Here is a 14,446-nt window from a genome sequence, read left to right as displayed (position 1 = left end):
CGTTACATCAAAAGTACGTACAAATACTAACAGAATGACAATGTAAACTCAGCGACCGGTCACTCAATGTCCTGAAATTGGTTTATGGCTGCAATCAACTCTTGCCATGAATTTTATTACTATAAATTACTATATATGTATGAGGAGGACACAAAAAATCTTCAAAGGGACATAGACTGGCTAAGTGAGTGAGCAAAAATTTGGCAGATGGAGTATAATGTTGGAAAGTGTGAGGTTATGCACTTTGTCAGAAAAAAAAAAATCAAAGAGAAAATTATTATTTAAATGAAGAAAAATTGCAAAATCCTGCAGTACAATGGGACCTGGGGGGTACTTGTGCATGAAACACAAAAGGTTAGTATGTAGGTACATACAGCAAGTGTTCAGGGAGGCCAATGGAATCTTGGCCTTTATTGCAAAGGGGATGGAGTATAAAAGCAGGGAAGTCTTGCCACAGTTATACAGGGTATTGGTGAGGCTACACCTGGAGTACTGCGTGCAGTTTTGGTTTCCATATTTACAAAAGGATATACTTGCTTTGGAGGCAGTTCAGAGAAGGTTCACTTGGTTGATTCCGGAGATGAGGGGGTTGACTTATGAAGATAGGTTGAGTAGGTTGGGCCTATACTCATTGGAATTCAGAAGAATGAGAGGTGATCTTATCGAAACGTATAAGATTATGAGGGGGCTTGACAAGGTGGATGCAGAGAGGATGTTTCCACTGATGGGGGGAGACTAGAACTAGAGGGCATGATCTTAGAATAAGGGGCCGCCCATTTAAAACTGAGATGAGGAGGAATTTCTTCTCTCAGAGGGTTGTAAATCTGTGGAATTCGCTGCCTCAGAGAGCTGTGGAGGCTGGGTCATTGAGTATGATACTAAAACTGTGTCGACCTGCAACCCTTTATTTGCAGCTCCTAGAGTGAGGACACCAAGCTGTGAGCTCCCTTTTATACTGGGTTACCTGCAGTGTGCAGGTAACCTTAGGTCTCCAACAGCAGCACCCTCTAGTGTACAGGTAAGGTGTGTACAGTGTAAGGGTACATTCAGTGTTGCAAATAGTGTTGGAGACATCGCACAGTAAACAGGCATGCACATACAACACCCCCAAGCCTGCTGCGCCATTCAATAAGATCATGGCTGATCTACCTCAACTCCATTTTCTGCACTCTCCGCATAGCCCTCGATCCCCCCCCAGACTCCAAAAATCTATTCACCTCAGCCTTGCATATACTCAACGACTGAGCCCTCTGGGCTAGAGAACTCCAAAGATTTGAGTCAAAGAAACTCCCCCTCATCTCAGTCTTAAATGGCCGACCCCTTACGCCTGAGACTATGCCCCCTAGTTCTCGACTCTGCATCCATCGTAACACAGGAACAAGAGGAGGTAATTCAGCCCCTCGAGCCAGGTCTGCCATTCACTGAGACCACGGCCAATCTGCAACCTAACTCCATATACCCGCCTTTGCCCCGTATCCCTTAATACTGAGGGAGCGCCGCACTGTCGGAGGTGCCGTCTTTCGGATGAGACGCTAAACCAAGGCCCTGGTCTGCTCTCTCAGGTGGACGTAAAAGATCCCATGGCACTATATCGAAGAAGAGCAGGGGAGTTCTCCCCGGTATCCTGGGGCCAATATTTATCCCTCAATCAACATCATTAAAAACAGATTATCTGGGTCATTGTCACGTTGCTGTTTGTGGGAGCTTGCTGTGCGCAAATTGGCGTTTCCCACATTACAACAGTGACTACACTCCAAAAGTACTTCATTGGCTGTAAAGCGCTTTGGGAACATCCTGAGGGTATGAAAGGCGCTATATAAAGGCTAATCTTACTATACCTGTGGGAGCGACCCTGTAACATGGACTCTGTCTTCTGAGACAGTCCCCCGGAGTCGGGGATGACTTGCTTCCACACTAACACCAGTTCTCAGGTGACTGATGGGACCAATGCGGGACCCACAGTCCCTGACACAGGCGGTGTCTGGGGCAGACGGTGGTTGGAGGGACGGGTGGGTGGGGCGCTTGGGTTTGCCGCGTGCTCCCGGCCAAGAGACGCGAGGTGTTCGGTGCCTTCCCGGATGCTCGTCCTCCACTTTGAGCGGCTTGTGGGCCAGGGATTCCCAGGGTGTCGTTGGGGACGTTGCACTTTTTCAAGGAAGGTTTTGAGGGCGGCCTTGAAGCCTTTCCTCTGCCCTCCTGGGGGCTCGCTTTGACTCTGAACTCGGTGCACCACAAGTGATGGCGCGTTGTAAGCAACGAGCGATCGCAATCGGACAGCGGAAGCAATAAAGCAACAGAACAGAATAGCGGGGCCGTGGGCAAGGATGCCCAGGAGTGACCTTTGACCTGCAGCGCCCTCTGACACTGACTCTTGGCCCTTTCTCTCTCTCCCCCTCTCTTTCTCTCTCTCTCCAGCTCTCCGCTGTCCAGCCGACAGCCACTACGAGCCCTGCGGCTCAGCCTGCCCCGCCAGCTGCCTCGACCTCCGACCTCAGCCCTGTGACGCGCCGTGTCTGGAGGGTTGCCAGTGCGACGAAGGATTCGTGCAGAGCGGAACCCGGTGCGTCCGCGCCGAACAGTGCGGCTGCTCTTATGATGGCATTTACTACCAGGTAATCCCGGGGCCTTGTACTTCCAGCGAGCAGGCGTGCGGGGGTGGGATGGGGGTTGGGGAACTCAGTCTCAGAATAGCCTGGTGGGGGTTTGTGGTGGTGGGAGGCCTGAGAAACCTCGTCTTAAATAAAGAAAGGACCAACCAGGTGCATGAAACACAAAAGGTTAGTATGCAGGTACAGCAAGTGACCAGGAAGGCCAATGGTATCTTGGCCTTTATTGCAAAGGGGATGGAGTATAAAAGCAGGGAAGTCTTGCTACAGTTATACAGGGTATTGGTGAGGCCACACCTGGAGTACTGCGTGCAGTTTTGGTTTCCATATTTACGAAAGGATACACTTGCTTTGGAGGCAGTTCAGAGAAGGTTCACTCGGTTGATTCCGGGGATGAGGGGGTTGACTTATGAGGAAAGGTTGAGTAGGTTGGGCCTCTACTCATTGGAATTCAGAAGAATGAGAGGTGATCTTACAGAAACAAATCAGATTATGAAGGGGCTTGACAAGGTGGATGCAGAGAGGATGTTTCCACTGATGGTGGAGACTAGAACTAGATCTTTAGAATAAGGGGCCGCCCATTTAAAACTGAGATGAGGAGAAATTTCTTCTCTCAGAGGGTTGTAAATCTGTGGAATTCGCTGCCTCAGAGAGCTGAGGAAGCTGGGACATTGAATACATTTAAGACAAAAATAGACAGTTTCTTAAACGATAAGGGGATAAGGGGAGCGGGCAGGGAAGTGGAGCTGAGTCCATGATCGGATCAGCCATGATCGTATTAAATGGCGGAGCAAGCTCGAGGGGCCGAATGGCCGACTCCTGCTCCAGTTGACACATTCGAATGGCGTCCCTGTGGAGACCTCCTCTGCTTTGACCTAAACTTCACTTTGCAATCCACGCTCATCAGAAAAAGCCGCTTGAACCTTTCGCCCAGCGTGTGTCGTCTCGCAGGCTGCGCCGAGAGCGAGGTATTCGGGCAATACGGGCTGTCACTGCCACACCGCCCCCTCTCCGCACGCTGGATTGGTACTTGCCTTGCTTTCCCGCGTACACGTTTAACTCCATTCTGGTGGCTGTCCCGTGCATGAAATAGTGGAACTTCAGTGTGAGGCAGCCGGCTGAGGTGACCGTGGGGCTCCTCAAATGGGATCTCTCACCGGGAATGGTGGATGAGGAATCCATCAACATATAGTAACCAACTGTAACGAAAGGCCAACATGAAAGGCTAGAAACACACAGTACGTCAGTCAGCAACCGCGCAGAGAAGAGGAAGGCTACGAAATCTTTAGGAACAGGAGTCGGCCATTCAGCCACTTGGGCCTGTTCCGCCATTCAATCAGCAACAACAACTTGCATTTACATAGCGCCTTTAACGTAGTGAAATGTCCCAAGGCGCTTCACAGGAGTATTTTGAGATTAAAAATTTGACACCGAGCCGCAGTAGAAATTAGCGCAGGTGACCAAAAGCTTGGTCAAAGAGATCGGTTTTGGTCAAGGAGTGTCTTTAAGGAGGAAAGAGAGGCGGAGAGGTTTAGGGAGGGAGTTCCAGAGCTTGGGGCCCAGGCAACAGAAGGCACGGCCACCGATGGTGGAGCGATTACAATCAGGGATGCTCAAGAGGGCAGAATTAGAGGAGCGCAGACATCTCGGGGAGTTGTGGGGCTGGAGGAGATTACAGAGATAGGGAGGGGGCGAGGTCATGGAGGGATTTGAAAACAAGGATGACAATTTTGAAATCGAGGCGTTGCTTAACCGGGAGCCAATGTAGGGCAGCGAGCACAGGGAGTGATGGGTGAGCGGGACTCGGTGCGAGTTAGGACACGGGGCAGCGAGCACAGGGGGTGATGGGTGAGCGGGACTCGGTGCGAGATAATACACGGGGCAGCGAGCACAGAGGGTGATGGGTGAGTGGGACTCGGTGCGAGTTATGACACGGGGCAGCGAGCACAGAGGGTGATGGGTGAGCGGGACTCGGTGCGAGTTAGGACACTGGGCAGTGAGCACAGGGGGTGATGGGTGAGCGGGACTCGGTGCGAGTTAGGACACGGGGCAGCGAGCAAAGTGGGTGATGGGTGAGCGGGACTCGGTGCGAGATAAGACACGGGGCAGTGAGCACAGGGGGTGATGGGTGAGTGGGACTCGGTGCGAGTTAGGACACGGGGCAGTGAGCACAGGGGGTGATGGGTGAGTGGGACTCGGTGCGAGTTAGGACACGGGGCAGTGAGCACAGGGGTTGATGGGTGAGCGGGACTCGGTACGAGATAAGACACGGGGCAGCGAGCACAGAGAGTGATGGGTGAGTGGGACTCGCTGTGAGTTAGGACACGGGGCAGCGAGCACAGGGGGTGATGGGTGAGCGGGACTTGGTGCGAGATAAGACACGGGGCAGCGAGCACATGGGGTGATGGGTGAGCGGGACACGGTGCGAGTTAGGACACGGGGCAGCGAGCACGGGGTGATGGGTGAGCGGGACTCGGTGCGAGATAAGACATGGGGCAGCGAGCACAGGGGGTGATTGGTGAGTGGGACTCGGTGTGAGTTCGGACACGGGGCAGCGAGCACAGGGGGTGATGGGTGAGCGGGACACGGTGCGAGTTAGGACACGGGGCAGCGAGCACAGGGGGTGATGGGTGAGCGGGACTCGGTGCGAGATAAGACACGGGTCAGCGAGCACAGGGGGTGATGGGTGAGCGGGACTCGGTGCGAGATAAGACACGGGGCAGCGAGCACATGGGGTGATGGGTGAGCGGGACTCGGTGCGAGTTAGGACACGGGGCAGCGAGCACAGGGAGTGATGGGTGAGCAGGACTCGGTGCGAGGTAAGACACGGGGCAGCGAGCACAGGGGGTGATTGGTGAGTGGGACTCGGTGCGAGTTAGGACACGGGGCAGCGAGCACAGGGGGTGATGGGTGAGCGGGACTCGGTGCGAGATAAGACACGGGGCAGCGAGCACAGGGGGTGATGGGTGAGCGGGACTCGGTGCGAGATAAGACACGGGGCAGCGAGCACAGGGGGTGATGGGTGAGCGGGACTCGGTGCGAGATAAGACACGGGGCAGCGAGCACAGGGGGTGATTGGTGAGTGGGACTCGGTGCGAGTTAGGACACGGGGCAGCCGAGTTTTGGATCATGGCTGACCTGGATCTGAAACTCATTTACCCACCTTGGTTCCATATAATACCTTTACTGAATAAAAGTCTGTCAATCTCAGCTCTGAATTTCCCCCCCCCACCCGATAGCCTCAACATCTCTTGTGGAGGAGGGAGAGAGTTCCAGATTCCCACCGCCCTTTGTGTGAAGAAGTGCTTACTGACATTATCCCTGAACGGCCGGGCTCTAATTTTAAGGTGACGCCCCCTTCTTCTGGACTCTCCCCACCCGAGGAAATGGTTTCTCTCTCGACCTACCCCTATTGAATCCCTTAATCATTGTAAACGCCTCAATTGGATCACCCCTTAAACTATATTCGAGAGAATACAAGCCCAGTCTCTGTGACCTGTCCTGATAATTTAACCCTTTTAGCCCCGGGTCATCATTTCGCTGAATCTGCGCTGCTCCCTTCTCCGAGGCTGATATATCCTTCCTGAGGGATGGGGCCCAGAACTGGACGCAGTTGCTCCCGAGGAGGTTTGACCAGAGCTTTACACAACCGTAGCATAACTTGCACTCCGTCTTCCCGTCTCTTTGAGATAAAGCAGAGTTGTAGTCACTGAGCCAAGTTGACACTATCGTTATGTGTGTGCAAGCTTCATCAGGCCACGACGTCAGTAAGCTTGGGGAAAAGCGGGGGTGGGGGGGCAGGGAGGAGGGTCTCAAATAATTACACCAATCACAGCGAGGGAGTTGCTGGAGTATATAGCCTACAAAGTGCTTAATAGAAGGTTTCTAGGGGCTTATAGTGTCGGAGTGGCTCAGTGGGCAACACTCTTGTTTCTGAGCCAGACGGTCCAAGATCCCGAGATCTCTACGCTCCTCCAATTCTGGTCTCTTGTGCATGGTGAAATAAGTTCTCCTCAAATCCTCTCTAAACCTTCTACCAATTACTTTAAATCCTTGTCCCCTAGTTGTTGACCTCTCTGCCAAGGGAAATAGGTCCTTCCTCATCATTAAACGCAGTCCCTCGGAATCGAGGAAGACTCTTAGAATGAGTCCTTAGGTGGCTGAACAGTCCAATACGAGAACCAGTCTCTGTCACAGGTGGGACAGACAGTGGTTGAAGGAAAGGGTGGGTGGGGAGTCTGGTTTGCCGCACGCTCCTTCCGCTGCCTGCGCTTGATTTCTGCACGCTGTTGGCGACGAGACTCGAGGTGCTCAGCGCCCTCCCGGATCCACTCCCTCCACCCAGGGCGGTCTTTGGCCAGGGACTCCCAGGAGTCGGTGGGGATGTTGCACTTTATCAGGGAGGCTTTGAAGGTGTCCTTGTAACGTTTCCTCTGCCCACCTTTGACTCGTTTGCCATGAAGGAGTTCCGAGTAGAGCATTTGTTTTGGGAGTCTCGTGTCTGGCATGCGGACAATGTGGCCCGCCCAGCGGAGCTGATCGAGTGTGGTCAGTGCTTCAATGCTGGGGATGTTGGCCTGGTCGAGGACGCTAATGTTAGTGCATCTGTTCTGCCAGGGGATTTGTAGGATCTTGCGGAGGCATCGTTGGTGGTATTTCTCCAGCGATTTGAGGTGTCTACTAGACATGGTCCTTCCGATCCACTCTATCTAGGTCCCTCATAATTTTATACACCTCAATTAAATCTGCACACAGCCTCCTCTGTTCCAGAGAAAACAACCCCAGCCTATCCAATCTTTCCTCATCGCTAAAATTCTCCAGTCCTGGCAACATCCTCGTAAATCTTCTCTGTACCCTCTCTATGGTACTTACAGGGCCATTGCTATTAGAAATTACTGGCTTGCAAAATGGAACGTTTTGCCAAAGGAGACAATTTCATTTTGATTAATTAAAAAAAAATGGCAATCATGTGACCGTCCCACCCCCCACCCCACCCCACATTTCACTCTCAAAATAGTCTTAATCATCTCAGTCAGACATGTTTTTTTTAATTTATTCGTTCACGGGACGTGAGCGTCGCTGGCAAGACCAGCATTTATTGCCCATCCCTAATCGCTCCTTGAGAAGGCGGTGGTGGGCCGCATATGAGTCTCCTTGAACCGCTGTCTTTGTAGAGGGTTTGGTACAACTGTGTGGCTCGCTGGGCCATTTCACAGGGCAGCTAGGGGTCAGCCACATTGCTGTGGGTCTGGAGTCACATATAGGCCCAGACCAAGCCACCCTTTGACCCCGAGGGACTGCCTAAGAAGAAGACAGGCCAGACCGGGTAAGGGCGGCAGATTTCCTTTGCTGAAGGACATTAGTGAACCAGGCAGCCTTGTCCCGGTAATCTGGTGGTTTCATTGTCAGCATTACTGATGCTAACTTTTTAATTCCAAATGTAATGAATGGAGTTTAAATTCCCCAGCTGCCGTGGTGGGATTTGAACTCATGCTCCGCCCCCCCTCCCCCTCCCCCTCCCCCTCCGCTTATTAGTCCAGACCTCATTACTAATCCAGTATAACCACTATGCTACCGTTCGCATTGATGGCGATGCGACTTTAAATCGGGGTATTTCTTTGTACGAACAGAGAAGTCCGGATTGGAATCGAACACGCCTTACATCCAGGTTTGGAATAGTCGTCGTCAGGCCCAGTGTTCTCCGTGTCAGTCGGCCCAGTCCATTGGTCGAAAGGGATCAGGGGCGGAACCAATTCGTTTGTCCAGCCGCACAGGTTGTCGAACTCATCAAAGTCGCAGCTGGAGATGCAATCTGCGGGGAGCCAGAGGGAGAAACGTTTAGTGGCGTACACAACGGCTCCTTACACACCACGATCGCGATGCAGGAATGTGATCGATATTCCGACTAGTTCCAATGCCTTCCCGCCCCCCGGAGAAATGGCGGACCTGTGGAGCGGGCCGCCCGTCTCGTGGGGGTGGGCAGCCACTCGTTGAATTCCTCCGGTGTCAGCCGTGGGATCAGTGGGCAGCACCCTCGCCTTGGAGTCAGATTTTTCAAGTCCCACTCCAGGGACTTGAGCCCGTAAATCTAGGCTGACACTCCCAGTGCAGTGCTGAGGGAGCGCCGCACTGTCGGAGGGGCGGTGCTGAGGGAGCGCCGCACTGTCGGAGGGGCAGTGCTGAGGGAGCGCCGCACTGTCGGAGGGGCAGTACTGAGGGAGCGCCGCACTGTCGGAGGGGCAGTACTGAGGGAGCGCCGCACTGTCGGAGGGGCAGTACTGAGGGAGCGCCGCACTGTCGGAGGGGCGGTGCTGAGGGAGCGCCGCACTGTCGGAGGGGCAGTGCTGAGGGAGCGCCGCACTGTCGGAGGGGCAGTGCTGAGGGAGCGCCGCACTGTCGGAGGGGCAGTACTGAAGGAGCGCCGCACTGTCGGAGGGGCAGTACTGAGGGAGCGCCGCACTGTCGGAGGGGCAGTACTGAGGGAGCGCCGCACTGTCGGAGGGGCAGTACTGAGGGAGCGCCGCACTGTCGGAGGGGCAGTACTGAGGGAGCGCCGCACTGTCGGAGGGGCGGTGCTGAGGGAGCGCCGCACTGTTGGAGGGGCAGTACTGAATGAGTGCCGCACTGTCAGAGGGGCAGTACTGAGGGAGCGCCGCACTGTCGGAGGGGCGTTGCTGAGGGAGCGCCGCACTGTTGGAGGGGCAGTGCTGAGGGAGCGCCGCACTGTTGGAGGAGCAGTACTGAATGAGCGCCGCACTGTCAGAGGGGCAGTACTGAGGGAGCACCGCACTGTCGGAGAGACAGTACTGAGGGAGCGCCGCACTGTCGGAGGGACAGTGCTGAGGGAGCGCCGCACTGTCGGAGGGGCAGTACTGAGGGAGCACCGCACTGTCGGAGGGGCAGTGCTGAGTGAGCGCCGCACTGTCGGAGGGGCGGTACTGAGGGAGCGCCGCACTGTCGGAGGGGCGGTGCTGAGGGAGCGCCGCACTGTTGGAGGGGCAGTACTGAATGAGTGCCGCACTGTCAGAGGGGCAGTACTGAGGGAGCGCCGCACTGTCGGAGGGGCGGTGCTGAGGGAGCGCCGCACTGTTGGAGGGGCAGTGCTGAGGGAGCGCCGCACTGTTGGAGGGGCAGTACTGAATGAGCGCCGCACTGTCAGAGGGGCAGTACTGAGGGAGCACCGCACTGTCGGAGAGACAGTACTGAGGGAGCGCCGCACTGTCGGAGGGACAGTGCTGAGGGAGCGCCGCACTGTCGGAGGGGCAGTACTGAGGGAGCACCGCACTGTCGGAGGGGCAGTGCTGAGTGAGCGCCGCACTGTCGGAGGGGCAGTGCTGAGGGAGTGCCGCACTGTCGGAGGGTCAGTACTGAGTGAGTGCCGCACTGTCGGAGGGGCAGTACTGAGGGAGTGCCGCACTGTCGGAGGTGCCGTCTTCCTGGTGAGACATTAACCCGAGGCCCTGTCTGCTATCTCAGGTGGACGTAAAAGATCCCGTGACCACTATTTGGAAGAAGGGCAGGGTGAGATCTCCCCGGTGTCCTGGGGCCAATATTTATCCCTCAACCAACATCACTAAAACTGATTATCTGGGTGATTATCACGTTGCTGTTTGCGGGACCTTGCTGTGCGCACATTGGCTGCCGCGTTTCCCACATTACAACAATGACTGCACTTCAAAAAAGTACTTCATTGGCTGTAAAGCGCTTTGGGGCATCATGTGGTCGCAAAAGGCGCTATATAAGTGCAAGTCTTTCTTTCTTCCAAGCAAGAGCTGGACCTGTTTCTGGTTGGGGTGGAGATCGCCTCTTACAGAAGGTAGGTGCTGCACAGAATGATCAGGGCCAGAGTGATTTCCTGGCCTAGTTTCCATCACCTAGATAGGTCGGAGAGGAGTTTCCCAGATTTTTTCCCCCCTAAATTGAGCTGGAATTTTTTTTTTAAACCGTTTTTTGCCTCTCCCAGGAGATCACATGGTTTCAGGTGGGGAGAGGGAGTGTATATTATGATACACAAGCTATCGCAATCGTGTGGGATGGGCTCAATGGACCAGAGGGCCTGTACCTGTCCGTATGTTTGTATTGAGATTCAATACTGTGACTGACGCAGTAATACTGCATTGAAAGAAAGAAGAAGGACTTGGATTTATATAGCGCCTTTCACGACCACCGGACGTCTCAAAGCGCCTTAGAAGGTGTCCAACCAACGTTCTCAGGTGTTGGAGGACAAGGAGGCTTAAACTGCTCTCACTGTTCAAAGGAAGGCTAAAGGGCCACGATTGAAGTTTCGCAAATAATGGAGAGAGTAGGTAGATCGAGCGGGGAACCAAGAGGAGCCAATGGGAGAGGGACCAACAGGAAGGGATGAATTCCCCGGCTTGAATCTTGCTCACCCTTGGCACAGACAATCACCAAGATGCAGTCAGGAGCCCGCTCACAAAGAATTGGGGGCAATTCCTGTTTCGGAAGGAGAGCTGAGGCCGATGGGCTTGGACGTGGGGGGGGTGAAAAAAAGAGGAAAAATGGTCCGAGCTGACCCTGAACTTGGCCGCGGATCATTGATCCATGTTGGGATTGGGCTGATTTTGCAGCGTTGCCTCGTCTCTACGGTCTTCTCTCTCCCCTTGGGAGGCGCAAAAGGGCAACGAGGACATTAACGTTTCAAGATCGACGGCTTACCATCGCAGCGTCCCGTCCTGACCCTGACGTTGTCCACTGCTGTGTCGGATGATGCAGTCGGACCTCGAACAGATTCAAAGGTAACCTGGCATAGTGCAAGAAGAATATTAAACCCGACTGCCAAAGTTCCACCAGAGTATGTAACCAACGCTTAGCAGGGCCATTACTTATTCACACAGTCTCCACCATCCAAGGTAAATTGTAAAATGATGGGACACATCATTAGCGGAATTATAGGATTACACATCGGTTATACGGCACAGAAACAGGCCGTTCGGCCCAACCAGTCCATGCCGGCGTTTATGCTCCACTTGAGCCTCCTCCCGTCTTTCCTCATCTAACTCTATCAGCGTAACCCTCTATTCCCTTCTCCCCCATGCGCTTGTCCAGCCTCCCCTTAAATGCATCGATACTATTCACCTCAACCCCTCCCTGTGGCAGCGAGTTCCACATTCTCACCGCTCTCTGGGTAAAGGAGTTTCTCCTGAATTCCCCATTGGGTTTCTGGGTGGCGATCTTATATTGATGGCCTCGAATTATGCCCTTCCCCACAAGTGGGAACATTCTCTCTGTATCCACTCGATCAAAACCTTTCATCATTTTTAAAGACCTCTATTAGGTCACCCCTCAGCTTTCTCTTTTCAGCCTGTTCATCCTTTCCCGATATCTATACCCTTGCATTTCTGGCATCATCCTTGTAAATCTTTTCTGCACCCTCTCCAGTGCCTCTATATCCTGTTTGCAATATGGCGACCAGAACTATTCGCAGTGCTCCAAGTGCGGTCTACCCAAGGTTCGATACAGGTTTAGCATAACTTCCCTACTTTTCAATTCTATACCTCTAGAAATAAACCCTAGTTCCTGGTTTGCTTTTTTATGGCCTTGTTAACATTAAACACGAGTGACAAAAGTCCACCAAAGTATATAACCAACACTTAGGATCATTACTTATTCACACAGTCTCCACTATCCAAGGTAAAATATAAAATGATGGAACATATCATTAGCGGATTTATAATTTTAACGTTCTTATAAAATCTGTGGTACTTGAATATTGGACATTACCCAGTGGTATCCAACCCAATGTTCCCTGTGAGCTGCACTTTGTTCTGATTGGCCTGTTTCCTTTAATGCACGGTCCCTTTAAATGTCTGCGCATGTGCAGTATTTACAATATTAAAGGGGTGAACGGCCTGGGGGAGGAGATGGGGGGGGGGGGCGTTCAGATCACTGTGCAGTCTCGTGCGTGCCCACCTTAGCATAAACATTGATCCAACCCAAAGGTACCTCACCCAATGGTATCACACCCAATGGTCCTTCACCCAATGGTACGTCACCCAATGGTGCCTCATCCAATGGTATCTCACCCAATGGTACCTCATCCAATGGTACCTCACCCAATGGTACCTCACCCAATGGTACCTCATCCAATGGTACCTCATCCAATGGTACCACACCCAATGGTACCTCATCCAATGGTACCTCATCCAATGGTATCTCACCCAATGGTACCTCATCCAATGGTATCTCACCCAATGGTACCTCATCCAATGGTACCTCATCCAATGGTATCTCACCCAATGGTACCTCATCCAATGGTATCTCACCCAATGGTACCTCATCCAATGGTACCTCATCCAATGGTATCTCACCCAATGGTACCTCATCCAATGGTATCTCACCCAATGGTACCTCATCCAATGGTACCTCATTCAATGGTACCTCATCCAATGGTACCACACCCAATGGTACCTCATCCAATGGTACCTCATCCAATGGTATCTCACCCAATGGTACCTCATCCAATGGTACCTCATCCAATGGTATCTCACCCAATGGTACCTCATCCAATGGTATCTCACCCAATGGTACCTCATCCAATGGTACCTCATCCAATGGTATCTCACCCAATGGTACCTCATCCAATGGTACCTCATCCAATGGTACCTCATCCAATGGTATCTTACCCAATGGTATCTCACCCAATGGTACCTCATCCAATGGTATCTCACCCAATGGTATCTCACCCAATGGTACCTCACCCAATGGTACCTCACCCAATGGTATCTCACCCAATGGTATCTCACCCAATGGTACCTCATCCAATGGTATCTCACACAATGGTATCACACCCAATGGTATCTCACCCAATGGTATCACACCCAATGGTATATCACCCAATGGTACCTCACCCAATGGTACCTCACCCAATGGTATCTCACCCAATGGTATCTCACCCAATGGTATATCGCCCAATAATATCTCATCCAATGGTATATCACCCAATGGTACTTCACCCAATGGTACCTCAACCAATGGTACCTCATCCAATGGTACCTCATCCAATGGAATCTCACCCAATGGTATCTCATCCATTGGTATCTCACCCAATGGTACCTCATCCAATGGTATCTCACCCAATGGTATCTCACCCAATGGTATATCACCCAATGGTATCACACCCAATGATATCTCACCCAATGGTACCTCACCCAATGGTACCTCACCCAATGGTACCTCACCCAATGGTACCTCATCCAATGGTACCTCATCCAATGGTATCTCACCCAATGGTATCACACCCAATGGTACCTCATCCAATGGTATCTCACCCAATGGTACCTCACCCAATTGTACCTCACCCAATAGTACCTCACCCAATGGTACCTCACACAATGGTATCCAACATAACAGCTTGTAAATAATGATATTTGTGCACTGGGGAATAGTCCACTGAAAGAATCCTTGCCTTTATATTTGTTGGAGTCTTGAATGAATGATCAATTGTTCCATGTAGCCAAGAAGGACTCTGAAATCCAGTTTTACTCCATATCTGATTCTCAGCGGAAGAATCCTTCAGGAATACTCTTAGAGCATTGTCAAAATCCGCTCCGTACATGTAGTACTGGAACTCCACACATATGTTCCCAGATACAGCCATGGTTGGACTGTCCAGTCTTACAAACTGGCCTTTGGTGAAATCATCAGCCTCTTGATAGATGTAATAACCATCTGGAATTGGAATAGTAGAGAATGGTGAGCCCAGTCTGTCCAGTGATCCCTGCAAGAGGACCATCAGTGCAGCATTGTCACTAAAACTTCTCTACAGCTGGCCATGATTGTGGTTTTGAAATTATTTTCCCAATTTCCTCTCTTGAAGGCAT

General features: G+C 52.4%; 1 protein-coding gene across 1 annotated transcript in view; it reads right to left on the bottom strand.

Annotated features, from left to right (window-relative positions):
- zanl (zonadhesin, like) overlaps positions 1 to 14,446 on the bottom strand; it is a 197,699-nt gene that overhangs the window by 165,454 nt on the left and 17,799 nt on the right. The window contains exons 4-7 of the mRNA XM_070863313.1: positions 14,032 to 14,294; positions 11,283 to 11,367; positions 8,269 to 8,418; positions 3,641 to 3,805 (exon numbers count right to left, since the gene is read on the bottom strand). Of these exons, the coding sequence (XP_070719414.1) occupies positions 3,641 to 3,805; positions 8,269 to 8,418; positions 11,283 to 11,367; positions 14,032 to 14,294 (663 nt within the window). The remainder of the gene's footprint in view (positions 1 to 3,640; positions 3,806 to 8,268; positions 8,419 to 11,282; positions 11,368 to 14,031; positions 14,295 to 14,446) is intronic.

Source organism: Pristiophorus japonicus, chromosome 20, assembly GCF_044704955.1.
Source record: "Pristiophorus japonicus isolate sPriJap1 chromosome 20, sPriJap1.hap1, whole genome shotgun sequence".
NCBI classification, from domain to species: Eukaryota; Metazoa; Chordata; class Chondrichthyes; family Pristiophoridae; genus Pristiophorus; species Pristiophorus japonicus.
The sequence above is the reverse complement of the archived record's forward strand: the minus strand, read 5'-3'. Positions and strand labels throughout refer to the sequence as shown.